This window comes from Schistocerca nitens, chromosome 5, assembly GCF_023898315.1.
Source record: "Schistocerca nitens isolate TAMUIC-IGC-003100 chromosome 5, iqSchNite1.1, whole genome shotgun sequence".
Taxonomy (NCBI): domain Eukaryota; kingdom Metazoa; phylum Arthropoda; class Insecta; order Orthoptera; family Acrididae; genus Schistocerca; species Schistocerca nitens.
The window spans coordinates 827,963,185-827,989,165 of record NC_064618.1 but is presented as its reverse complement, the minus strand read 5'-3'; the positions used below and the strand labels follow the sequence as shown (position 1 = coordinate 827,989,165).

Genomic DNA, 25,981 nt, shown 5'->3' with positions numbered 1-25,981 from the left:
ACGATCTCCCCGCCGCACTGCCAGGCGCAGCCAGTGAAGAGGCCAAGGTACCGCCGGGAGCCCCGCCAGGCGTGTCCACGCAAGAGGACACTGCACTGCCGGAGGCGGCCCCGAAGGGAGCAGAGCCACCAGGCGTGGCGTCCGAAGCACCCACCGCCATGCTGCCCCCCCCTACGGTACAGGCCAATCAAGAGGCTGCTGTCCTGCCAGCAGAATCTCGTTAGGATGCGACCATTCCAGAGGCAAATCTAGAGATACTCATTCTAGAGGAGGAAGCCATGGAAGTAGCAGTACCATCCAGAAAAAGACCAGCGGATGACGACGAAACGTCCGCAGACTCTTCTTATGCCCACAGGTCCCAGCAGAAGAAGAAGCCAATCGCGCCTGAGGGCGCCACAGCGGACGACGACGCCGCCCAAGAAGATGAAGAGGGGTTTCTCGTCCCGAAGCGGAGGCACACGGCCCGAGCAAGAAAGCTCGAGCAGGTGCAGCCGCTTCCGACGGCAAACTCGTTCGAGTGCGAGCCGGCAGAGGCAGAGAACGATGCCATGGAGGCAACAACCGTTCCGCCAAAAAGGGCGGCACCTCCTCCAATTAACATTCTATGGAAGGGCACCTTTCACGCCTTCCTAGCCAAATTCAATGAAGGTGTGTCCGCACCTCCCAAGGTCAAGACAGCCGGGCGTGAGCTATTGCGAATCACGCTAGCCAACATGGAAGACTACCGAGCTACCATGAAAAAGATCAGGGACGAGGGCCTGTTCTGTTACACGCACGACGCAGAGCGACTTCCTCTCCTAAAGGTAGTCTTCAGACACCTCCCCATGAGTATGGAACCATCGCACCTCAAGGAGGAACTTACCTCCTTGGGATACGGGGTACGCTCTGCGGGCCTCATGAAATCGCCCAGGACGCGGAGGGACATGCCTCTGTTCCTGGTCGTGCTGGTCGATAGCGTTGAGGCACGCAAAATCTTCCAACTGAAGACGGTAGCGACGGTGAACGTCGAGGTAGAGCCGCTCAGAGCAAAAGGAAGGAGGGCCCAGTGCTTTTCATGCCAGGGCCTCGACCACGTGGCTAACTTTTGCACGATGCCGGCCCGCTGCGTGAAATGCGCGGGGTCGCATCAAAGTAGAGAGTGCAAGAAACCCAAAGAAGAGCCACCAAAGTGCTGCAATTGCAGCGAACCCCATGTAGCGAGCTACAGGGGCTGCAACCTGTTCAGGAGAACGAACCATCGTGGTCGCGGCCGGAGAGCCGGGTCACGGCCGATTCAACAGGGGACAAGTTACGCTGCAGCTGCAAAGGGCACAGACTCAGCCCACCAGCGGCAGCAGCAACCACCCCCCAACCCCACGAAAGCGCCTGCGGTAGTAAAACCGCTGCCAGCTGCCACAGCTGGCCCCCAACCGTCCCCAGCGGACACCCAAGGCAGCAGAAGGGGCCCTAAACGCCCCCTCCCTCCCCCCCAAGCTAGGCAAGTAGCGGCGCAGGTGGGCGAACCTGTGGCAACTGCCACACCCACACCGGCGGCTTCATCTACAACGAGGACTGCCCCAGAACACCCCAGCAACACCGGAGTGGACGGGACCCAACTGAATGCACTTCTGCATTCTCTAAACTCGATGTTACATCAACTGCCCATACTTGTCCAGGCAGTCACGGCGGCCCTTCAGGCCAGTACCGTCCCAACACCAAACCACCATGGATAATCCGCACATTCTTGGTCTTTCAGTTTGCGGATTTAATGCAAACGGCTTGGTGAGGCAGCAAGGTGAGTTTCGCGACTTCCTACAGAAAGAGGCAATTGACATCTGTCTAGTCTGCGAAACTCACCTTAAGCCCGGCGTCCAAGTCCGGGCAGCAAACTACGCCTGTTACCGGTCTGACAGGCCGACCGCCGGAGGCGGGACGGCAGTCTACGTACGGCGCACTCTCAAGCACCACTCCATCCACCTCCCTGACCTCGTAGCCATGGAAGCTACAGCGGTCAGTGTATCCACAGCCATAGGTCAGATCACCTTCATTGCGGCCTACAAGCGCCCACGGGCGATCATCTCCGACCAAGATGTCGACGCACTGCTGGCGGCCGGTGGGCGAGTTTTCATTGCGGGTGACTTCAACGCGAAGCACTCGGAATGGAACTCCCGCCTCACAAATGCCAGTGGCCGTCGCCTTCTCAGGGCTGCCCAGAGAAACGACGCCATAGCGCTGGGGCCATACGAGCATACGATATTCCCCGCTCGACAAGGGCTGATGTCGGATGTGCTGGACATTGCCCTGATAAAGGGCATTGGGCACCACATCTCTGCCTCGACACGCTGCGCGCTATCTTCAGACCACGTGCCGGTGATATACGACGTGGATATCGTTGGCGCTGCCCTTCCACCACGCCGCCCCAACTTTAGGCGCATGAACACTGAGCGCTACCAAGAGGAGGTCCTCTCTCTCTTGGATGGTGCACCAGATCCTGCTGCAGTCGGCACAGACGCTGCGCTGCAGCACCTCACCCAAGAAATCCTCAGGGCCGCGGAGGCAGCTGCTCCGACGCCCCCACGGCGTCCACCGGTACACTCCCATCGCCTCCCGCCAGAAATCAGGGAGACGATTAGGGAGAAAAACCGACTGTTTAGAGAATGGCAACTGACACGACAGCCTCGCACCAAAGCACGCCTAAATCACATGCGCCGCGAGATAAAGGCAGCGGTGGAGGCCAACCGCAACAGGGAATGGGCAGACCTAGTGGCAACACTAGACCCTGCAGACGGCAATGCGTGGCGCATCGCGAAGTCGTTCCTGAGACGTCGGCGTCGCGTCCCACCTATCCAGGTAGGACACGACGTTATCAGCCACCCAGATGAAAAGGCAAACGTGCTGGCTGACCACTTCGCAGCGTCTTTCACCCCAATGGAAGACGTTGTGGACGTGGAGCACGTCCGCCTGGTTCAAACGCAACTGCCCACTTTCCTGGCAGCCAGGGAAGAGGGAGATGAAATCGAACCGATATCGGTGGAAGAAGTGGCCGAGCAGCTGCGGACACTAAGCCCCAAAAAGGCGGGAGGGGATGACGGCATTGTCGGCATCCTCTTGCGCGATCTTCCAGCAGGGGCCCACCAGAGCGTGACCGACATATTCAACATGATCCTGCGTACGGGGATCTACCCTTCCGCGTGGAAGCATGCGGAAGTGGTAGCAATCCCCAAGGCAAACAAGGACCCCAGACAAGCGGCATCCTACCGTCCCGTGAGCCTTCTGCCCACGCTGTCTAAGGTTTTCGAGCGCATATATGCAAAGCGGCTCCTCAGGCACGTGGAAGCCGAACACCTGCTTCCAGATGAGCAATTCGGTTTTCGCAAAGGCCACTCCACCGCACACCAACTCTTGCGACTAGTGGAGGAGGCCATGCGAGCCCTGGAGACCCGGGAATACCTAGGGGCGGTGTTCCTGGACGTCTCCAGGGCATTCGACTCGGTGTGGCACGACGGCCTCGTGTACAAACTTCTTGTGCACGGGGTCCCGACGCCACACGCGGTGTTACTCAAATCGTATCTGGAGAACCGCACTTTCCACGTGCGCTTGGAGGAGGGAGCGTCCACCCAACGCCCAATTCAGGCTGGAGTGCCACAGGGGTCCGTACTCGGACCCCTGCTGTACTCCCTCTACACTGCTGACGCTCCACGGGTGGCGCAAGTGTCGCTGGCGCTATATGCCGACGATACGGCGCTACTCGTCCGCAGCATGAACGTTCTTGAAATGAGGCGCCGACTCCAGCTTGGTTGCGAAGAGCTTGGAAGGTGGTCCACAAAATGGAGGCTCAAATTCAATGCCGCAAAAAGCCAAGCAGTCGTGTTCACCAAACGACTGCTTCCACCTGATCTTGAGCCGGTCACGATCGCGGGAGGCCCCGTCCCGTGGTGCAAGACAGCTCGATACCTCGGGGTTACCCTCGATCAGAGGCTAACGTTTCGCCCACACATCCAGGACATAAAGGGTAGGGCTATGGGACGTCTACGGACCCTATACCCTCTACTTAACCCGACCTCGACGCTTCCCCCCGCCACGGAATCACCCTGTACCTAGTACTGGTCCGTCCAGTACTGGAGTACGCAGCCGTGGTGTGGGGCAATGCAGACGAGACTCACATTGCCGAGCTCCAGAGGGTTCAGAACCGGGCACTTCGGCTCGCCCTCCGGTTGCCATGGCGCTACCCGACAGCCCAATTACATGAGCAGACCGGGATCCCACTGCTCAAGGACAGACTTCGTCAGACGGCAAGACAGTTTTACCAGGAGACCAATAGGTCACAGAACAGGCTCGTACAGGCACTGGGCCACAACATCCACCGCAGGCCGACGACACGTTGGCCTGACCTGTTGCGAGACTAAAACCTCGAAACAGTCAAAGGATGCCATGCATCCGAAAGGCCGGCTCAAAAGTAAGTCAGTTCTCTAAATTTCAGCAAGACATGTTCTGCAGGAATAGCGATAAACGCTCACCCTGCCAAACCACGAGCATAGGACCGCTCGTTAGGAAAGTGCAGTGCAGTACCGCCGGTCAGTACGTCAGCGCACCTGATGATGGCAACGTGGTCGATTGCCGAAATACTGTGTCCTATGCACACTCATACGAGGCTGTTCACCCGGGATTTATTTAGTTATATCCAGACAGTTTCTCTAGCAAATAACTGAGGTTCAATGTAACACTGGTGTACAGTTCGTGTGAATTTTAGATGTGTACATTACTAGGATTAACCTTCGCAGCTACTGAAAGACGCCTGTGAGGTTAAGTGAGCGAGGCCTACAAACAATTATGTTTACTTCCTTTGGTGCAATGGATACTTGTTACCTATAGTTCAATTCTTTTATCTTGGCGGCTCGCGCATGCCCGCCCAGACGAGGGAGATAGCTGCGTTGCCAGTTGCGAACAAAGACCTTGTAAAAAATAACTAGACTCACTGATGGCGCTGCAGTCGCGGGATAATTTGAACCTTCGGCTGGACGCCATTATAGTGGTTGTAGTCTGATGTGTTGTGTTGTATTGTTGTTTCTGAAGACCTTGATTCAACGTTGTATATTTGTTGGGGCGTACATACAGTATTTGTTACTCGTAACTCTACTGTCTGTACATTCCAATCAAAAGAAGTACAATGGTGAAGAGTTGCGCAGCGATTAATTGTACAAATACATTCGACAAAGGAACGAATATTACATTTCACAGGTATGTGAATATTTTAAATTGTTTTGTATGTCAGTGCACTTGGTTAATAAATGTTTTTGTAACACGGTATTAGCATAATGTCTGTGCATCTATGTGCATGTTTCCTTTCTCAAAACCACAGCTGTTACAAAAATGGTTACACGCTGTCAGGAAGCAAGATTTCCGACCGACAGAATACCATTTTACATGTTCTGATCATTTTGAAGAAAGTTGGCTGATCGGTAGTGTTTTCATGGTCTAGGTTAGATTGAAACTTGATAATTTGGTCGTGAGTCGCCAAAGCACTATGCCAAATATAACGCACTTCTCGTCATAAAATCTAAAGCAAGGTAGAGTCAGAAAATATCTATTAATATAGTGGGCAAATCTTTGAGTATTTTGATGCATTTTGCGTACATCTATCGTAAATGAACTACGAAAAATGCTAGGGGTCCAGTGATAACTTTTAGCTACGGCAGATTCCATGTAGTACGTAAGATAAATTCATAAACAGTGACTAGTTGCTGTTTGTTCATAAATTAAAAAGTATATTGTAGTAACGTATTTAAATGAGGCATTATGTTTGAGACCTAACTCAAGGGAAGGCATTTTATAACCAAAAGCTATGTATAAACATTCGAACTCCGCGCGTCAGTTTACCACTCTAATGGCCGCCGCCCAGCTATTCAATTTTTCCGCTCTTCACAGTCGACCACTCGTGCGGTTGTGGGGGCCTGGTTGCGAACGACACACGCGCCAAGAGAGGCAGCGCCATAGTGTAGTATAGTTCGCAAACTTACGTTTAGGGGGGAGCGCGTAGTTTATGAAGTCACCACAGCCGCATTAACCCTTACGCTACTACAGAAACGTGCTCCCCGCATTCGCGCTGTGCGCGATTTTGTCATCACTGCACTGCTCGCCTAGGCAGACACATGGTGTTCCGACTGCTTTGACACACTATCATTCGATTTCACAAAAACTATTTGGCCCAAAAATTTGATTTTTTACACAGTCTTGACTGATACCTTCCCCCCACAAATGACAATTTTGTTTCGATGTTCAACGCAGTTCTTACGCAGCATTAAATGTAGTAAACCACTGCACGAAATTTTAAAGAGTTTGCAGAGGTAAAAGTCCATAGCGTATACTTTTCGTATGGTCGATTTTAGTTGCCACAATGTTGAGAATGAAATGTGGACAAGTTACCTAAATTTCATAAAAAAATTACTGTATAACAATATCTCATTTAAGTACCAGATAGGTGTCGTATGTAATATTGAGAAATATTCCGTCTTTCGCGACTGTAATAAAAGTTTTATTTACACCGGGCGCGTTTGGCTTTACTTTAAAGCACTTCAATCAAAAGGAAGTAGACAAAATACATTAAACAAAACAGTGGACTTACAAAAACATTAGGATTTTAATGTACTGTGTATCGTGAAGTGCTCTGAGCTTTGTCAAATATAATTTTGATGTGTGGCACAAACAAACAGCATTTATTCGCTAAAACACTGATCAGCCGACACAAACGTTGAATATTGTGTTACGAAACTACGAAAGGTGACTTGGTAATGGAGGAGACGAAATATTGCCCACTGAAGATGCTTCAAAATAAAAAAAGTATGGTCCCAATGAGGTAAGACACTTCGATATCGTTTTTCAATAAAGAAAATATCAAGCACCGAACAAGGTTTGAAACCAGAACCTTTGGGTTAGTAGCCCAACACCTTCAGGATTACGCTAACGCAGCTCGTCGTTCTACAGAAGTTCCGTAGGACTATAAAACTTCACGCAAAATACCGACAAACACTGTTGGTATGACTATGAATTACTCACGTTTCGTCTATGTACAATAGGAGATGAACAATTACCGCTGTTCTTTATTGCGAAAAAGCGGTTCGTGAGAATGATACAAACACCTATCCTTGCTATCGCCTGAATTAGGAGGCTTATTGCTTGTTAGGTTTAATTAATAGAATATGAAGCAATTGGTATAAAGAATGCCGTTTCCAAACTTTCTATAAAAGAAAGTCTGCTATCAAGACATTGGTTTTGTTCAATTACTTTATTTATGACTGAACGTTTCTAAAACTGAAGACACTCGTCCGTGCACTGCACTGGAGCTCTGGCAACGTCGTTCTCTGTTCATTGGCTGACTTTTGTGACGTCAGATGCGCAGAACGAACCTGAACTCGGCCGCTGTCGTAAATGACGCGCACTTTAGTGAGGAGTCATCGCTGAGTATTACCCTACACGACATCAGTGAATGATGAGTTGCAAAGCTGGCTAGTATTCAAGTGGCAAAAGTTGCCGAACCTGGACGTTTCAGCAGTTCCATTCTATAGATTTTCCACTTAAAAGTTTCCATCAATACGCACACCTAAGAACTGTTGGTGTACTATACTGTTAGACAGGAGGCGGGCTGCTCCTCTCGGGGCTTAGGCCGGTATTACACTATCAAATTTCTTTGTCACAGACTTGATCAAAGATGTGATCCAATATTCCGTCCAATATATTTGACAAAGATCTTTGACGTAGCGCTAAAAGGGGTATTACACTGTCATCAAATTTTTCGTCAAAGTTCAAGATGGCTGACAACAACTTATTAACCACAGCAGTTGTACGTACTCCAATTGCATTGTGTGCACATGCGGAAAAGATGTGTGTGTGTGTGTGTGGGGGGGGGGGGGGGGAATGGAACCATACATACGAGGTTGACAGTCTTAAAAGTCCTGGGATTACAACTTGATAATAAATTCAGTTGGGAGGAGCACACCACAGAACTGCAGAAACGCCTTAACAAATCTGTATTTGCAATTCGAGTGTTAGCAGACATAGGCGACATAAAAATGAAAAAGCTTGCATACTTTGCCTACTTTCATTCCATAATATCATATGGTATAATATTTTGGGGTAACTCTTCAAGTCAAACAAAAGTTCTCAGACTCCAAAAGCGTGTAATACATATTATTTGTGGAGTAAATTCACGGACGTCCTGTACAAACCTCTTCAAAGAACTGGGTATACTAACTACTGCCTCCAAGTATATTTACTCATTAATGAAATTTGTCCTAAATAATATATCTCTTTTTCCAACAAACAACTCAGTTCATACATACAATACCAGGAACAAAAATGATCTGCACAAGGACTTAAAAGCACTTACTTTAGTTCAAAAAGGGGTCCACTACTCAGGAACACTCATCTTCAATAATTTGCCAGGAAACATAAAAAATTTATGTTAGAAATAAAGATCAGTTTAAAAGGAGCCTGAAAGAATTACTACTGGCCAACTCCTACTCCATTAGCGAAATTTTTAATAGAAACAAATGATGTATTGTATTTATTCATACTATTAGTATTGTTATTTCAGCGTAAAAAAATCGACATGTTCCACATCCACGAGGATCTCCTCAGCACGGATCTATGGAACGAAAAACTAATCTAATCTGGGTGAAGCCGTGGGTTTTACGACGACACGATAAAAGCATTCAACAAAACTTGTTACTTGAGCTTACAGTGGAAGACGTCAAGTCGTACATCAATTACTTAAGAATGGCTGAGCATACATTTCTGTATGTGCTCAATGAAGTGTATCCTCATATCACAAAGCACAATATTCACTTAAGAACTGCTACATCTTCAGAAGACAGGCTCACTGTTAACACTCAGTTTCCTTGCTACAGGAGAGGGTTAGGTTAGGTCTCCAATCTTCTTAATCTATTTTTGTATTCAGGGTGCCTCACGTTGTAAAGCGCCTCATCAGCTTCAGACATCTCTATTAATTTTCTAGTTGTCGGCAGACACCAATTGTATTTACCGGCAATGGTTATAAAAACACTACAGACGACTGAACGCTGCAGCGATGCTAGCGCTCCATGTGGTAACATGTCACATTGCAGTGAACAGAAGACAAGCGGTTTCTTTGATCAAATATACGAGGCCCTAGATTTGATCAAATATTGGACGACATTTGACAAAGTCCCTATTACACTATCAAATATCTTTGACAAAGATATTGGACAAAGAAATTTGATAGTGTAATACCGGCCTTACCTTGGCCTGCTCGAGCAGCTTGTCGTTGGCGAGCTTGCGCGCCAGCGCCAACATCTCGTGGAAGTGGTCCTCCGCGATGGGCGGGTGCGCCATCAGGTACTGGCGCAGGTTGCGCAGCAGCTGCAGGCCCTGCTCCGCCGTCGCCGCCTCGCCAGTCTTCACGCGCGACACGTACTTCATCGTCTCCAGCGCCCACTCGTACGCCTGCAGGCACAACACTAAACAATGCACCTTTCTGGCGGCAAAGATATTGGTCTACCCCTCCCCCCCAACACCCTGGGAAACTGATTGCGGTGACGTCGCCCGAGGTCTAGTTTAAGTTGAAAGGTAATAGCTGAAGTTGGCGACGCTAACGAATGTAAACGCCAAATAAAGCTTGAGGTAACTGACAGGCCTGTCGTGTAGCCTAGTGTTTATATTCGCACCATATTTAACGCAGTTTTCGATACAAAAACAAAAGTGCACGGTAAATTCTAAAATTAGACAATGGGAAGCTCTTAGAGGAGTTCTTGTGATGTGTATTACGTACATGTAGACCGTATACAAATTAGAAGAAAGGAAATGGGGCAGGGAGTCTATCTTTTAGCCATTTTCCACCCACCAAACTAAGAACTGCAGTCGGGTGAGATCAAAAACTTATCATTTGCCGTTGCCAAATTAACGTAGCCGAAAGAACTTTAGGAAAAAAGTGTCAAGCAATACGATACAGGGCCGGATTTACGCAGATGCCAGGTGGGGTTTTTATTTTCGGCAGATGTTGTAAAAGACAAGCTATTTGCGTGGAATTCGGAAACATTTCAAACAAGCGAACATCACCGTGTATAACGTAGCCATTGGTTCATTGTCGAGTTCAATCGGCAGGCGATTGTTGCCGTCGCTGATCGCAACTGCTGTACGGTTGTTTCGCATCGGCTGGTGTACATGTTTACATTCTTTTAGTTGTTAATTGTCATTTGCTACGTTAACATGCAACACGTCTCCCGAAAGACGAAAATCGAAATTCGGAAACCGTTTTTCGTTGTTATGTTTACACGTTAAGATCTAAAGCACATTTGCTAGCCCATTTAAATGCGGTGCCTATAAAACAGCTGTTCCGGTTTCTGATTTAGTCAGCACAATTGCTATTTCTCTTTTCTTCACTTAAATATCAGACCTAGACATTTTCGTGCTCAATCTTAATATTTCTGCTTCACTTTCACTGCACAGTGCACCCTCTCTAGATTTTTAGAATATTTGAAAGTAAGACGTAACTTGACAATGCAAGCACGTTTCAAAAATGGCTGTGCGTTACGGGGAGGGGAGGGGGGTGAAAATCTATTGTGGAACTGGAAAACCGGCAGCTAGAAATGGATTTTCAGAATCGACTTTAGAATGTTTACATGACCAACCAGAAATAGCACTGTGAAATGGGTTTGCGAAAGCCGGTTTTGGGAGCCTCATGTAAACGTAGTGATTGCGACTGTAAGTTAGTGTTTCTTTAAAAAGAAATAGCCTGGTCAACACGATGATGGGCATCAAGAACCCAAGTCGTGCACAAAATAGGAAACGAACTGTTGAATCGTACATATACTTTGCTAACTAAGACCTGACTTTTCTTTGGGGATGGGGGCATGGTGAGCAGAGGAAGCAAGCCCCGGTGTATCGGTAGCCAACTTCGACCTCTACCTGCTTCAACCGATCCTGAGCTAGGGATGAACAAACTACACCTGTCTTGCCATCCAGAACACGGCGTAAGGTGGCCTTGTTACTTCCCTACTTCCAATGTAGTTCTTTTAACAGCTGTGTAACAACTTTAGTGCGGAGCTCATGTTTATTTCAAGTAATTCCATTACATTTTTTGCAACATGGAATTTTAATTTTGTAGTTTAACAAAAAAATAACTGGAAACTACAAACGTCGAAAACAAACATAAAATGGGAGAAGAGTAGCGTAGGGAAAATGGTGCGGTTTGGAAGTACGTGAATGTCTCTGGCCCAGCGGGTAAGGTGAAGTTTCTCGTCTAGCATCGACAGGTCTGTCATCACAGCTCTATTACGCGACTGAATTTTACGTTACCCGGTTCTTTACACCATCAGATGCATCAAATGAATCATCACGTGTTTTGATGTGGCCCTTTCATGTTTATCATATCCGGGCTGGATACACTAGCAATTTTAAGTAACTTAAGTAATCAGTAGAAACGAGATCGGAAATACGGAAGCGTCCGATCCCGCCCGTCTGCTTTGACCCATGACGTCACAAATATGGCGGAAACAAAAACACACACACTTTCCACAAGAAGCCTAATGACACTAACGGGACAAGCGCGGGAAATGGGGTGTTTTGGGTGGGGGGGGGGGGGGCAAACTAAATATAAACAAATTTAGACGCCTTGCGTAGCTACATCGTGTAAGTGAATACAGCCATGCATGAATACCCACCCACCTCCCCTGCAACCCATAGAAGATAAAGATGCTTCAGTAGCTTATTAGTGTTTTTTGTCTTTAAAAAAAATCTCACGGGATAGAACGAACAGATCAGAAAGATAAATATAATAAACTAAAACAGAAATTGGAGGAAACATAATTAAAATAAGTAATAAGTGTTTTTAAATTTAAAAAAATCTCACGAGATAGAACGAATAGATCAGAAAATTAAATAAGATAAAACAGAACTGGAGACAGCCACACTCAAACCAAACTCCGCGCCGTCATGACGTCACACACAACACCCTTACGTCACGGGTCAAAGCCGACGCGTGGGATCGGACGCTTCTGTCGACCCACGAGATCAAGCAAAACAGCGTATTCGCAAAAACCTGCCGAAGTTTCTGAACGGAGAACCAGGCCTGACACATTCAAGGCATAAGCAAGTTATCGGATACTACAAGAGAACACTGTCGATTAGCCGACAAGAATGCAACTATTCTGGTGCTGAAGCGACACTGGTAGTGGAAACCTCAGTCCAATTCAATCATGCGCGTCTTATTTACTTTGACCGGCCGGCACAACAATGTAGGACATGACAGATACATCACATAAAAAATATATACCTTTACAGTGTGGTAAGAATCAGTCTGAGAAACTCTTAAGGGTGTTCCAGGGGAGGTTGTGCTGAGAAATAACTGTTAAGAAAAAATTCAATGCGTCGCGCCGTTTCAGACATTTAGAACTCAATTTAGCCAATTGGATCGTTGCGCGCGCAAAATCAAAGACTTGCCGAGTCCTTAAATCATCACTTACTGAAACGCTCATGGGCAGTTACGTGTGCCTCTTTCTTCGGAAATGATAAATTTAAGCAAGGTGAGCAAAAGCAACGCATCTTCGTTTTGAGGAAACTAGAATTTCCACATGAGAACATCTGATTGCCTGACTTCAATGCTAAATAACTCTGAAACAGCTCAACGTACAGATTTTTGTTTCTGAATACTTGTCTCTCAACACAACCTGCCCTACAACTCTCTTAATACTGTTTCTGGCCACCCTGTGTAACATATGGTTAGTGTTGTTTAACGTCCCGTCGACAACGAGGTCATTAGAGACGGAGCACAAGCTCGGGTTAGGGAAGGATGGGGAAGGAAATCGGCCGTGCCCTTTCAAAGGAACCATCCCGGCATTTGCCTGAAACGATTTAGGGAAATCACGGAAAACCTAAATCAGGATGGCTGGAGACGGGATTGAACAGTCGTCCTCCCGAATGCGAGTCCAGTGTTGTAACATATGTAAAGTATAAATAGGCTCGGTTAATGCGAGGATAGGGCAGGAAGTCGGCCATGGTCTTTTCAGCAGACCTAATATAGTATCCACTGAAGTTACTAAGGCGAATGATTCCATAAACAAAGCCTAGACCGAGATAATGGCCCGTCCTCCTAATCCGACCTCATTTTATGTTTTGCATACCTGTGTAATTATTACTTCTTTAATCTGACATGTCAGACTGTTGATCCAAATGGTCGAAGGACGTATACATAATACGTTCGAAAGACTTATGAGAGTATTTCGAATTACATGAATGTTAATCTTGCTTGTAGAATATTAAAAGCAAAGACTGCAAAGGCAAGGTGACGAAGAATGAGACATACGAAATCCCGTGAAAAAAAAAAAAAAATCACAGTAGAACCGACTGGTTGCGAGGTATTTCCTTGCGCAAAAACAAAGGTAAACCTATTTCGAGAAACAATATACGAATTAAATAAATTGAGCGTTAAGATACTTCAATTTCCTCATAATCTTGTGTATCGGAAAGCTACGATAAAAAGTCATGTGGCGTGATGACATTTCTCAAACGTATATAACTTTGCACTATTTGTGAAACTAGTAAGTTCAGTAAACTCATGTATACAGCCTTTTCTAAATATTTTTGCCAAACTTCCAGTTCACCGCGTGGTTCATTCAGTGAAATAACATGCGAGATACTGTCTTATTCAATAACCACTATCACCACCACCACTTACGTGAATCTGTAACGCACACGGCCGTGACAAATATCAACCCTCTTAATATTACAGGAGTTTAAATGAAATAATTACCGGTATGGGAGTATAAAGAGACTGGCGAAAAACATAGTAAAAAAGGTAGAAACTATACTTGTGCCGAGAAAAATTAAGCGCAGAAACATTCAAGGCTGTATGCAGACGCATGATTTTCCAACAAGTCTTCAGTTTTCGAATCAGATAAAACAATTATAGTGTAGACACTTCTTAGCTTGCAATGCTCCCAATTCGCTGCCCTCGTGGCAATATTATGAACGCCTTATGGCAGCTGCCTTGGTTGTTATAGAGTGAGCCAAATTTAACATCTTGAACTGACAGTTGAGTTTTGTCTGCACAGTATGTGGAAGGCGACAGTAGTTGCAATCGTTTGAATTCAGATGGAGAGCATGCCTCAAGACCACTTCCGCAGCTCTTAAAGACGATCAGGTTAGTCGATTTAATGTCGTTGAAACTGGTAGCGTCAACCTGGATGAAGGAAAGGTCTTGTGAATCAAGACCGGAAAAACATGAGCATTTAACAGGTTTTCCTAGAATATAACGCGTGGCTACCTGTACACGATGTAAGCCCCCTTACCGTAACTAGCATACAATAATTTCACGTGTTCACCACGTTTTTCGTTTTGCCAACATATGAAGTGACGTAATGGCCACCGTACTTATGACCAGATGTTTATGACGTCATCGTCTGGTCATGACATGAGTTACCATGCACTGTCAAAGCCACCAATGGTAACATGCAAAAGAGTGGCTTTAGTTAAGTCTCCAAATCTAATGCCGAAGATGCATTCCAGAATTTTACTCTGTTGATGTTAAGACTTCAACACGTCGAAATATGTAAACAGCTGATTATCTATCGAATAGCATTCAACGAAGTATTTTTAACGAGTGCGATACAGTTGTCAGAAAAGGCTACATTATGTCAGCAATACACATTCACGGTTACTGACCATGGTAATAACACGACAGGAACTTCAGATTTATCTACAAAACGCTCTCGTAACAGACTGTCGCAGTTTTTCCACCTTGTCGAGACAATACAATGGTTAAAACTGCTCAAATAAAAATATTTTAGAAACGTGTTGAATGGGGCAAAATTAGGTAACATTAGTTAGCAATCAGATCTTGTAACTACAACAGAACTGTCCTGTCGAATGACGAAATTATGTAATAACACGAAAAAAATTGTGTTTCATGTTGATAACTACTAAAAATACTCAAAACACTCACGCCACAGACAACGGCGACTTTAAACGATATATCCTTCACGTTGTCACTTCGCTCAACAGAAACCATCTCATCGAACTTCTCATTTGCAGACACATACATTTTGTCACTTATCATCAAAAAGAATGTGTACACGAAGCAAAACGTAACGAGCACTTGAGTAATGGCACTGGAACAAACAAGGGCTGGAGAAGCGACGTCCGGGTAACAACACAAACACGACCACAGCGCTAGCAGCGAGCCACTGGCAACGAAAATCATCACACACGGTCTGCGCTGGTAGAGGATACTGGCGTTGTTTGCTTCGATATCCAAAGAGCAGACAATGTAAACGTCATGTCGTTTGTTCTTCCCCTACTCGATCCGTGCCGATAGAGGGCAGCGATGACACGGGAGTAGTAATGTTACCTACATACACGTTTGAAAGCTCTCGCAAACGACTAGCAAAAAGAATTATGCGGCACTTCTAAGTGTGTAATAAGACACAGAGCTACTATCGCGCAACCACAACAAACTGGCAATTTTTTGCTAACAAATATCTACGGTAGAAAAAAAGATCTTTTATCCTACAGTTTCACGATATGAATTATGGCCCGTAATAGCGACGGCAAAATTTTACTGTGGTAGTCGAGGGTAAAATAAAAACGTATACCGTCTGATATAATGCTATTTCCTGGTATGGATTCTTTGGTTGGTGATGTTTTTAAGTGCAATTCACATCTTTAAAAACGGATGAGAATTTAAATGTTGTTGCCCCTTGTTGGATGTCAGAAGTCGTTGCATTAAATCGCAAACTAATAACCTCTGCTCAAGTGTAATCAGAAAGGATTCCCGCGAAGAATTTCTTATTATTGATAAGCTCCTAATTAAGTTGAAGAGAAATTCTGGCCTTTGTATACAATGTCCACGTTAACATGGACGCCCCTAATATTTCATAAGAGGCTCGAAATTCCAAACAATACGTACAGCAAGCTATAGAAGACAAAAGTGTGGCGACAGATTGATCGATAGCTTGTCTCGTAGTCTGGTTTAGGTTGTAAGGTGACAGTCCGGTTGTGAGTTTGCGCACACAGTGAATGTCATGACGATCTTTTTGTTGCAGTTATATTTACGTCCCCGATGAACACCCCCATTTTCGTACTATGCATTGATGTTTTCAAGTTTTTAATATATTGAAGGCGTTAATAACAAGAACATTGACGCCCAAAACCCTCATGCTGCCGCGCGTACCAACGTGCTAATACTATAAAACAGAAGTGTTATGTGACATCATTGTCGTCGTACTGACAGCGTCACAAAACAGAGGTTAAAGATTGTATATATAATACTTCTGGTAAACGAGATGCACGTAATCATAGTGTGAAATATTCACCGCTTCGAGTACAGCCACTTACGCAAACATTGTCTCGAATATCTTGAAGCTTTTATGGAATGTCTGGGCTTACGTTTTCCAGATTTCACAACGGCGATGCCTACGTCAAAATCACTTCAGCCACCAGCAGACGCAGGATATCATTTCACGAATAACTGTATTCTGTTTGCAATCGTTGTTACAAATTACCGACAAATTAAAAGCCACGTTAATTTTTCCAAGTTTGGATACAGGTCATCGAATATTCAGAGTACTCTTTCAATAGTAAGGCTGAGCACACGTCCGAAAGTTTACTATTTTCTGAAACTGATGGGACAATGTGGCACATTCGCTTCGGAGGTAGCCACTGCTGTAATAGACTAGAAACAATGTAAAAATATTGCTACAAATCTGTTAACACGCCAACAGCAAATGGTGGCATTATCCGAAATCCTAAATAGATGTAACTCACTGTATATATTGTGGGCGATTTAGTTTCTCACTATCCTAGTAATATGACATCTGGAGGCAGCACGTCTAGAACTGTCATTCTCAACAGAAACTAAAAGGATTGTCGGCATTAACGTACAATAATACTGAGCAATAGTTAAGTCTGGTTAGAAGTATTGGATGAGCATGTCACCTACTGCGGTGGTATTGTTCTACTTCGCTACCGAAGAAAAAAGCTGGGTGGAAACTATTGGTGTAAGGGCGTCATCAAAAATTCACACACGAACACTTGTGGCGGGAACAAGGTTGAACGAGAAAAATAATTATTAGAACTTTTTACACGTTTATGGTTCAACACTGATACATAGCTGTATAAACTTTGGTTCTTAAAGACGGACTTCCCTTGGTATTAAGTAAGCAAAAACTCGAAAGAATCATTCTTAATTTTCCGGTTTTTGTGTTTATCAGCCCTAACATCCCATAATATCGACAATGGTTTGTACTTTTAGAAGCAGTCTAATACGAACTACCTTTCTATTTGTTCTGAACTCATTTTGGCAGGTAAACACAACAGGGAACACAAAGTAGCCTAGATGCTGCACTTGAATGAAGCACGTGAACGCCTGGGAAGGATATTCTTAATATTGCCTACAGACGGCACAGCATTTCCCTGGTAACGCAGTATATTTCAAAACTTTCTGATAAGCGTAAATCATTGCACAACCTCTCCACCCTCCCCAATATTACTGTACATCCGAAAATATTGACCGTTTAGGCGTCTCTTAACGAAAACAAGCAAATTCTAAGTGTAGCTTCGTTCGCCAGTAATGAAAAGCCAACAAGCGTTATCGCAACACATGCCAAATCGGACAAAATACGTCTTACCTTCAAGAAATGTAAGCACGATACCCACTGGCAAAAGGAAAATTGTTTTTCATTTCTATATACATCTAGCTAACTTGAACTTTTCTAGAAATTAGAACTTCGGACTCACATTATTTTTGCAATATGAATAGCATTTACCTTTCTCCAGAAAGCTGTGAAACGTGCTAAAGCATCCAGTTTCAACGTTCTCCCACTACAAGCACAGAAACAGAACAACAAATCGTAACACTCAGTTTGCTTGCCGCGGACTTAACTGGCAGCGGGCACAACAATGCTGGCGCACATGAAAAAGAACAGCGCGGCAGCATGAAAAGAATGCCGCTTACTGTGGACCAACAATTGAGGTGCTCGTGTACGGTATAATCAAACGACGGAACTGCAGCGAACTTTTAAAGTGGGGGAAATAAATTACTCATACAGAGAGCCCATTGACCTCGTACAGTATTCCTCCATCGCTATTATCCTCACAATGGCCGACAGTTTGTCACTTGTGCCACGACGTAAAACCATCACGACTGACTGAACTTCTCAGGCGTCCTGTTTCCGGCGGGAAAAGCTTCTGGTTTTGTTTCGTGCCACACTCCAATTTTCTGTTTAAGAACATTGGTCTTTATAAGTCGGGAAGGCTATTTCCACACGAAGATGAAAACCACTTTCGTTTACCCCAGACAACGCTTTAGTATTCAAATAAATAATATTAATGGCGTTAATGCGCCCACTAGACAAACAGTGAGTTTCATAAACAGTTTTCAATTTTTTTATGAAACGAGCCCTGCTGCTGTAGGAACGCCACGTTAGATTTGTACCTGCCCTTATCTGTCGTAAAAGAACATTGTAAAGACCTCTCGAGAACTAATTAATTGTTCTCTAAAGGACTGCCGCTGGTAACTGGCAATAACGTTTATGCCACTATAATGGTACTGATAGCATTATTTTTTTTTTAATTTAACGTCTCGTTGCTACTGTATTCCTTAGCGAGGACGAATTAGTTCAGTTGGACGACAGATGGCGGACTCAATTGAAGCCTTGTTGAAGTGATTTCAGGTGGTCTTGGGAAATAACGTTTTATGTCCCTATAATGGTACTAATAGCATTATTTTTATTTATTTAACGTCTCGTTGCTACTGTACTCCTTAGCGAGGACGAATTAGTTCAGTTGGACGACAGATGGCGGACTCAATTGAAGCCTTGTTGAAGTGATTTCAGGTGGTCTAGGGAAATCACAGATCTGAATGAAGTTTGGGTGGAGCGGGACACTGTTCCAGCCGGCAGTTCTCACACCGATAACTTGGACGCCTTTAACCTGCAATATCCGTTTGCAAAGTGGTGAATGCTTTTCGCCACTTCGAAAGTTCATTCCTTTACACACCCAACTTCCAAGAGAACGCGGATCGATGTATTCAGCGAAAAAGGAAACCCTTATCGACCCCGAACCATGGTCGTACCCAGAAGGGGCAGCTGCCTCCTCCAGAAAAAAAGAAAATCTTACTAACTGAATTGGCATCACGCCTGCCACCGGAGCATTTGAGGAATGGATCAGCTAGATCTTGGTATCTCGTTACATATCTTGCCTTCTACAATTTCCGTGCTTTCCTGTTACAATTCAACACAGCACGAAGATTTTTACTAATACTTTATTCGTATTAGAGAGCGATGAGAACAAAAGAGAACGCGCTACTACCCTCAACTGTGACGTTAGCACAGTACAATTAGGCTACCTGACAAGTACGGGCAAATATTGTGATGGTACCACGAGAAGAGGCTAGTGAACTCTATATACAACTTGGCTGCCCCAAAAATGTCTCGTTAATGGACAGCGGGTTCATCCGTTGATAATGTAGGGTCACTTAGTTACACGGATCAATGCGATTTAATCCGTAACTCAGTGCGTCAGAGTGTATCTTTCACCAGTCTACATGCTGAAGAAAACTATCATTTTCAGAACAACGTCCCTTCATAACCGCAACCCATCACAGTTTGTCGTCACCTAACCGTTAGCGGAACACGTATTTATTGACATTTACGAACGACGTCAGAATGGTTGTACAGTGTTTCAAAATAATGTTTTCAATCCGAAGTTTAGGAAACATTTTGTGTAGCTTGCACATTCCTTTTTCGTAATAACGAGCTTTTTTATATTTCTTTACAAATACGTTTGTCCAGTTTTAACATGACCACTGCCCACCCCATTGACGGCTTCTTCCTGTTAAACGCTAGGTATACGGCTCAGTGTTAGTGAAGAAATTTGTACAAATAAAGCAACTTGTAATTGATTGCTTTACGTGTACATTGTTCAACTTGCAGGTTTTAAAATACTACTCGTAGCTGGGCTTAGATGCAAGGGATAACAGCCAGCGAGACTGAAATATACTGCTGCCGACGTAAATAACGAGAGTTGCTTCAGTTTAATTGGGCCAAGTCAGTCACCGGTCATCATTTTATACTTTCTGCAACCAACATGCTTAGCGACCTGCTTTGCTTTACTTGAGTCTTGTGCTTTTCTGCATCTTTTGATTCCAATAGTCTATCATACTAGTTAGTTCTACATACGAGTACAAGTAGATCCGGGTCCCATCCATTGAGATGACAGCACCGAGATTCATCAACGCATTTATATTTCTCATTCTATGCACAAAGCTTCCTTTCCTGTAACGCCAGTATCCAAACTTCAAAGGTATAGTATTTCAGACACATTCAGCTACTATTCTGCGGGGAACATCCGACATTCCATACAGTTTTAGAACTTTCTGTTCGGTTCTAGGTTAACGTTGAACTTCAGTTGTCTGATACTGTACAGCACATTTTTCTGCGTGAGTCTCAGTTAATTCGTAGATTTTCCTTCGTATTGCTCGTCATTTTAAAATTTTTGTGGATTACTGTTATATTGTTTTTCTATCCTCGTTGTCCTTCTTTCCAAAAAATGCCTCACACAGTAGGCAACACATTCCGCTTCGTAATACTACATGCCCTTTTTCCTGCGAAACGCAATTGTACTGATGCCCTTTGTCTTGACATTCGTTCCTCTCCTCCATTTTAGTTTCCTTCTTTTCAAAATATTCTCTTTTGACAAACTTTAGAAATGATGTACGTAACTCGTGGTTTCTCCTTTTGGGTAAAGACTTGAAGTGTGTTACGCAATAAGTTCACAAGTCTCGTTTCTTACTTGTCAGTATTATTTAGCTATCTATTACGTACTTTTTTCAGTCTATCGAATACCCTCTTCCTTCACCTCGTCACGTAAAAAGCTTTTTCCATGCACTGAACCCAACTGGCTGTGTTAACTCGTTTTTATCTATAAACGAGTAAAATATGTAACAGCTGACTAGTTTGGTACAAAAGTCTAACAATTATTTAAGTTGCTTTGGTTTTCGAGGTGACTTCTCACGTGAGGAGTCTCGACAGTACTATCTCCTCGAGGCTATGCGCTAGGAGACTCCATTAGCCCGATAACGGGAGAAGAAAGTGGAAAGAAAAGCCGCCACCGAATGCGATACGACCATATCAGGGGCCTGTGACGGCGAAATCCCATTCTGTTGAGTGTTTTCCAAGACAATGGTCTACGGGAGAACATTCGTTTGCCACTTTTGAGGAGGAAGGTAGAAAGCGATAAAGCCACTTTCGTCCATGATTAAATGTAAAAAAGACAAACAATAAAGCTGACGAGTTATTATTTTTATAAACTTAACGATATTTACAACTGTCACGTCACTAACATATTTAAAAATCTTAAAGCAGAGGAATCTTTTTTTCATGTAAATCGGTGCGACGGAGTACCGTTACCGTAGAAAGAAACAAAATATACAAAAAGTAAGTGACGCTTGCTTGTCAGTCTCTTGAAAGGCAAAACTGGATCTTAATGGCTCCCCATTTCCCCGAGTCTCGAAACTTGGAGACAACTTCTTGCGCGTAGCGGCTTTGTTCTGATCGATCGGTTTGACCCGATTCGGTGGAAAAACAAGCAAATGTATCTTGTAAACATACGTTAATATGAAAATGTGATGTTAAAAAGATTTCTTTCCTCCAGAGTATATTTGTTTTTCCGGAGAATGTAGTTCGTAGAACTATATTATAAAACCTGGCACCTATCTTAACGCTGTATTTGTTACAGAGATTATTCCATTCCATGATCGGCTGACTGGTACAGCAACCGATTTTCATAATTATATAAAAAGATAGCCTCGGTTGCAAAGTTATGTTTTATGTTTTTATTTCGCAACCTAGACTGTCTCTTTACTTGCATTTATTTTTATTTGCTGTGACTCTTAACTGCAGCGTCAATTCTAAATGGACATTTGTAAGGGTCTAATGCAGGTTGACAAAAGCTTTCAATGTGACACGTTCCTTTATGAATTGGGCTTTTCAGATTGTAATGTTCTACGCTTCTCGCGAGCATAGCGTTTGGCATGGAAAACAATGCTAATTTTTTGCAGGAATTTGTTTTATTCTTAGTGATGTACACGGTATTTTAATTTTATGTGACTTGTTGAAACTGGTTCTTATTAATGAGCAACACACATGAGGAAAAAATCATAGCACCAATATTTCCCTGGTTCTCCTCTATTTCTCATAAATTCCAAATAAGAAAAAAGAGAGAGCGCTCAGAGGCAAGTTGGAGCTTTGAATCTTTGCTCGTCCGGGCTCTATGATCTGAAGACACTATGGGGTGTACTAAAGAAAAGAGGTTAGCCTATGCACGTCATAAAGCTGCTGAAATATATGCACACAGGTACTAAAATAATAATTAAAGCAGGTGAAAGAATTCCGCATATAGTACCTGTGAAACACAGTGCCAGGCGAAGATGCAGTTTATCACGAAAATGATTTAATACATACGTTGACGACATCATAAGAAGATGGAAACAAGAAGCAGATGCAGGGTTAGAGATATCACAGCATGGAAGCACAAACACAGCCTTCTTGCAGACGATCAGCTTACTGTATTTAACGATGAAAATAAATTACAATCTGCAACACCTAAGTTGCACCTGCTGAGCAAAGAATAGACTACCTAACTCTCAAATAATAAAACAATGGTAATGGCATTTAAAGGAGTTGAGCTAACCAGATCAGAAACTATTATCAATAACAGAATAACTGAACAAGTCAGCAGTTTTAATTATTTAGGAAAACAAATAAGTTAGAATGAAATGAATACCCCTAGCTGCATACAGGCGTTGATGTAAGTCAACGGGGACAGTTGAATAAGTGTGCCCCGACCGCGACTCGAAGCCGGGATCTCCTGCTTACATGGCAGACGCTCTGTCCATCTGAGCCACCGAGAACACAGAGGATAGTGAGACCCACATTCGCAACTTATTATCCCGCACTATATTCATAGTACCCCTGTCCATTATACTCATTACTCGCGACTTTACTGCCGGTTCCCGTAAGAGTTTGGGCGCTGTTTGTGCATCTGCACAGGAGAAGATGGTCAAATGGCCGGTGAGCCTTGATTATATATATATATGAAGATGGTATCTGTTCTTTCGGACATGTCCGAAAAAACAGATACCATCTTCATATATATATATATATATATATATATATATATATATATATATATATATATATATATATATATATATATATAACCAAGTAAGTTGCCAGCATAACAGAGATATAGACAACAAGCTCCATCAGTTTCGATATCACTGAATTATGCACACGGTGTTTCAGGAGGAATGGTCAGTATTCAAGGATATGACAGAAACGATCATTCGAAGCAAAGGTCTAGTGAGCGTGGGTTCTAAAATGCGCATCTTTAGATCTATTAGCGTGTCTTCATCTTCGCTACTGAGAAACAAATCTCTTCCGCTTTTAAGGTGTGCATTTTAGACCGCACGCTTACTAGACAATTTTTTGTTTTGTTTTCGTCCATAGTATTCCCGCAATATGGAAAGCGAAGAGCTTGCAGTAGAAGACATTTGTTTCTCAGTATCGAAGATGAGGAAGTGCTCACAGCTCTTATGGTATGCGTTTTAGAGGTCGTGTTTACTAGACCTTTTTGCTTCGAATGATCGTTCCTGCGATATCCTTGAATAATGGTCATTTCTGCAGCGACGCACCGTACACAGCGCTACCATTAATAAAACGGACAAACTGCAGTGACTGATTCCTGACTGCAAATGGAGGAAAAAAAGGTCTTGTGAACATGTGTGCGGAAATGCACCGTTGCCACGGTAGATGGTGCTGACCAATGACAGTTCCTCTTACCACGTGTGATGTGTTCCTCGTGTGTTGCAGGCTGCGTGATTGGCACAGCGTACTGTAAGCACCAGAATGGTGCGGTAGTCATGTCGGGAACAAACCGAGATTCTGTTTGGGTACGGCCAAGCAGATGGAAACGGTCGAGAGGCAGCACGGCTATACCTAAACAAGTACCCTCGCAGACAACGACATCACACAACATTTCAAGCCCTTTTTGTGCGTTTGGGTGATCACTGGTTCTTTCAGACGGACGAACGTGCAGAGAGGCAGCGGTCTGTGTGTGCACCAGATTTGGAGTTTGTACTAGGGTTCAACTCAATGTACTGTAGAACCCCGACTTCCAAATCTGGCGTACGCATAGACCACTGCCTCCCTGCACGTCCGCCTGTCTGAAAGGACCCATGATCACACAAACACCCTAAAACAGGTTGAAACGTTGAGTGATGTGGTTGTTGTCTATGAGGGTGCTTATTTCGCTATAGTTAAGCTGCCTCTCGACTGTTTCCACCTGCTTGGTCGTACAGAAACAGTATTCGACTCGTTCCCGAGATGAATACCAGGCCATTCTGCTGCTTACTGCGCCAATCACACAGCCTGCAACACACAAGGAACACACCGCACGTGGTCAGGGGAACTGTTATTCCTCCTCACCATCTACTGTCGTAACGATGTATTTCCGGACACATGTTCGTAGGACCTTTCGTCCTCTATTTCCAGTCAAGTATCCGTCCCTGCAATTTGTCAGTTTTATTAATATTCACCTTGTATGTGTCACTATTAGGATGGAAGCAAAAGTAAAGTTTTGTAAAATTATGGCTGTGACATCTTTGTTGTGAAACTACGGTTCTGACAAACAGGGATAAAAGCAAAATAAAAATAGCTGAAATGAGTGTAAACAGCCTACACGGGTTTGCCGCCGGATGATATTGTGCAAATTCCACAATATTTGCTCGGAGCAACTGTCCGACATCTTCAGGTGGTTGAACCTTGCTGGTGGCTAGGAACAACTGACGACTGACGACAATACTGTGGAATTTGCGCAATGTCATCCGGCGGCAAACCCGTGAAGACTATTTGCAACATATCCACTGGGAAAGCTTGCAGAGTCACAGCTGAAATGAGATTTCTAGGATCAGTGAAAGGCTGTACGTGATAAGACCGGATTAGGAATGGGCAAATTAGAGAAGAACTGAATGTTGAAGGGATAAACAACACGAAACATGCCGAAAGAAAACATGAGCAGAATGCCAGAAGGAAGGCTGGTGGAACAACTGTGAAGGTATAGTCCGAAAGGAAGAAGGACCACTGGTTGCTCCAAAATGAAATGGGTTCAGCAATGACCTTTGAAGACGGAACAAACAGTTAGCCAAATCCCTGAAAGTGATGATGATGATGGGATCCACCCCATTACTGGGTTGGCGCAGACTGAACTAGGTTGAAACTTCCTGGCAGATTAAAACTGTGTGCCGGACCGAGACTCGAACTCGGGACCTTCGCCTTCAGTTGGTAGAGCACTTGCCCGCGAAAGGCAAAGGTCTCGAGTTCGAGTCTCGGTCCGGCACACAGTTTTAATCTGCCAGGAAGTTTCATATCAGCGCACACTCCGCTGCAGAGTGAAAATCTCATTCTGAACTAGGCTGACCTTGTCGAGGAGGCAGAAGCAGCGCGAGGTGTCCTCGAGTCGCTCCCGCGTGTCCTCGAGTCGTTCGCTGAAGCCGAGCAGGTGGGTCTTGAGCGAGCGCGCCAGCTCCCGCAGGCCGCCACCACGGGCCTCTCCGGAGCACTCCTCCAGCAGGTCCGAGCCCTTGTCCAGGTGGCGCTGCAACAAAAAGGACAACTACTTCAGCACCACTGCAGGTTGTCTCTGTACACACACTCAATAAAATCTTTCTGGTCCAAATACATGAAGTGGAAGGCCGACTATGGGATCAAAAATTGCCTTGTCGCAAGGCCAACATATCCAACAGCTGGAAAACATACTGTGAAGCGCAGTAGTAAGACATATTTTGTGTTGCCTTTCGTGTTCAGCCAAAAAGTCTCTTGTGTCTGGAGGCGCAAGTCGTGTAAAATTGGGCAACAAATGGTTAATGGATCGCTGTTGAGGCCAATTGGATCATATATAGAGGGTGTTTCAAAATCTT

General features: G+C 44.4%; 1 protein-coding gene across 1 annotated transcript in view; it reads right to left on the bottom strand.

Annotated features, from left to right (window-relative positions):
- LOC126260741 (uncharacterized) overlaps nucleotides 1-25,981 on the bottom strand; it is a 702,522-nt gene that overhangs the window by 17,116 nt on the left and 659,425 nt on the right. Inside the window, exons 8-9 of the mRNA XM_049958080.1 lie at nucleotides 25,483-25,659; nucleotides 9,253-9,456 (exon numbers count right to left, since the gene is read on the bottom strand). Coding sequence (XP_049814037.1) covers nucleotides 9,253-9,456; nucleotides 25,483-25,659 — 381 coding nt within the window. The remainder of the gene's footprint in view (nucleotides 1-9,252; nucleotides 9,457-25,482; nucleotides 25,660-25,981) is intronic.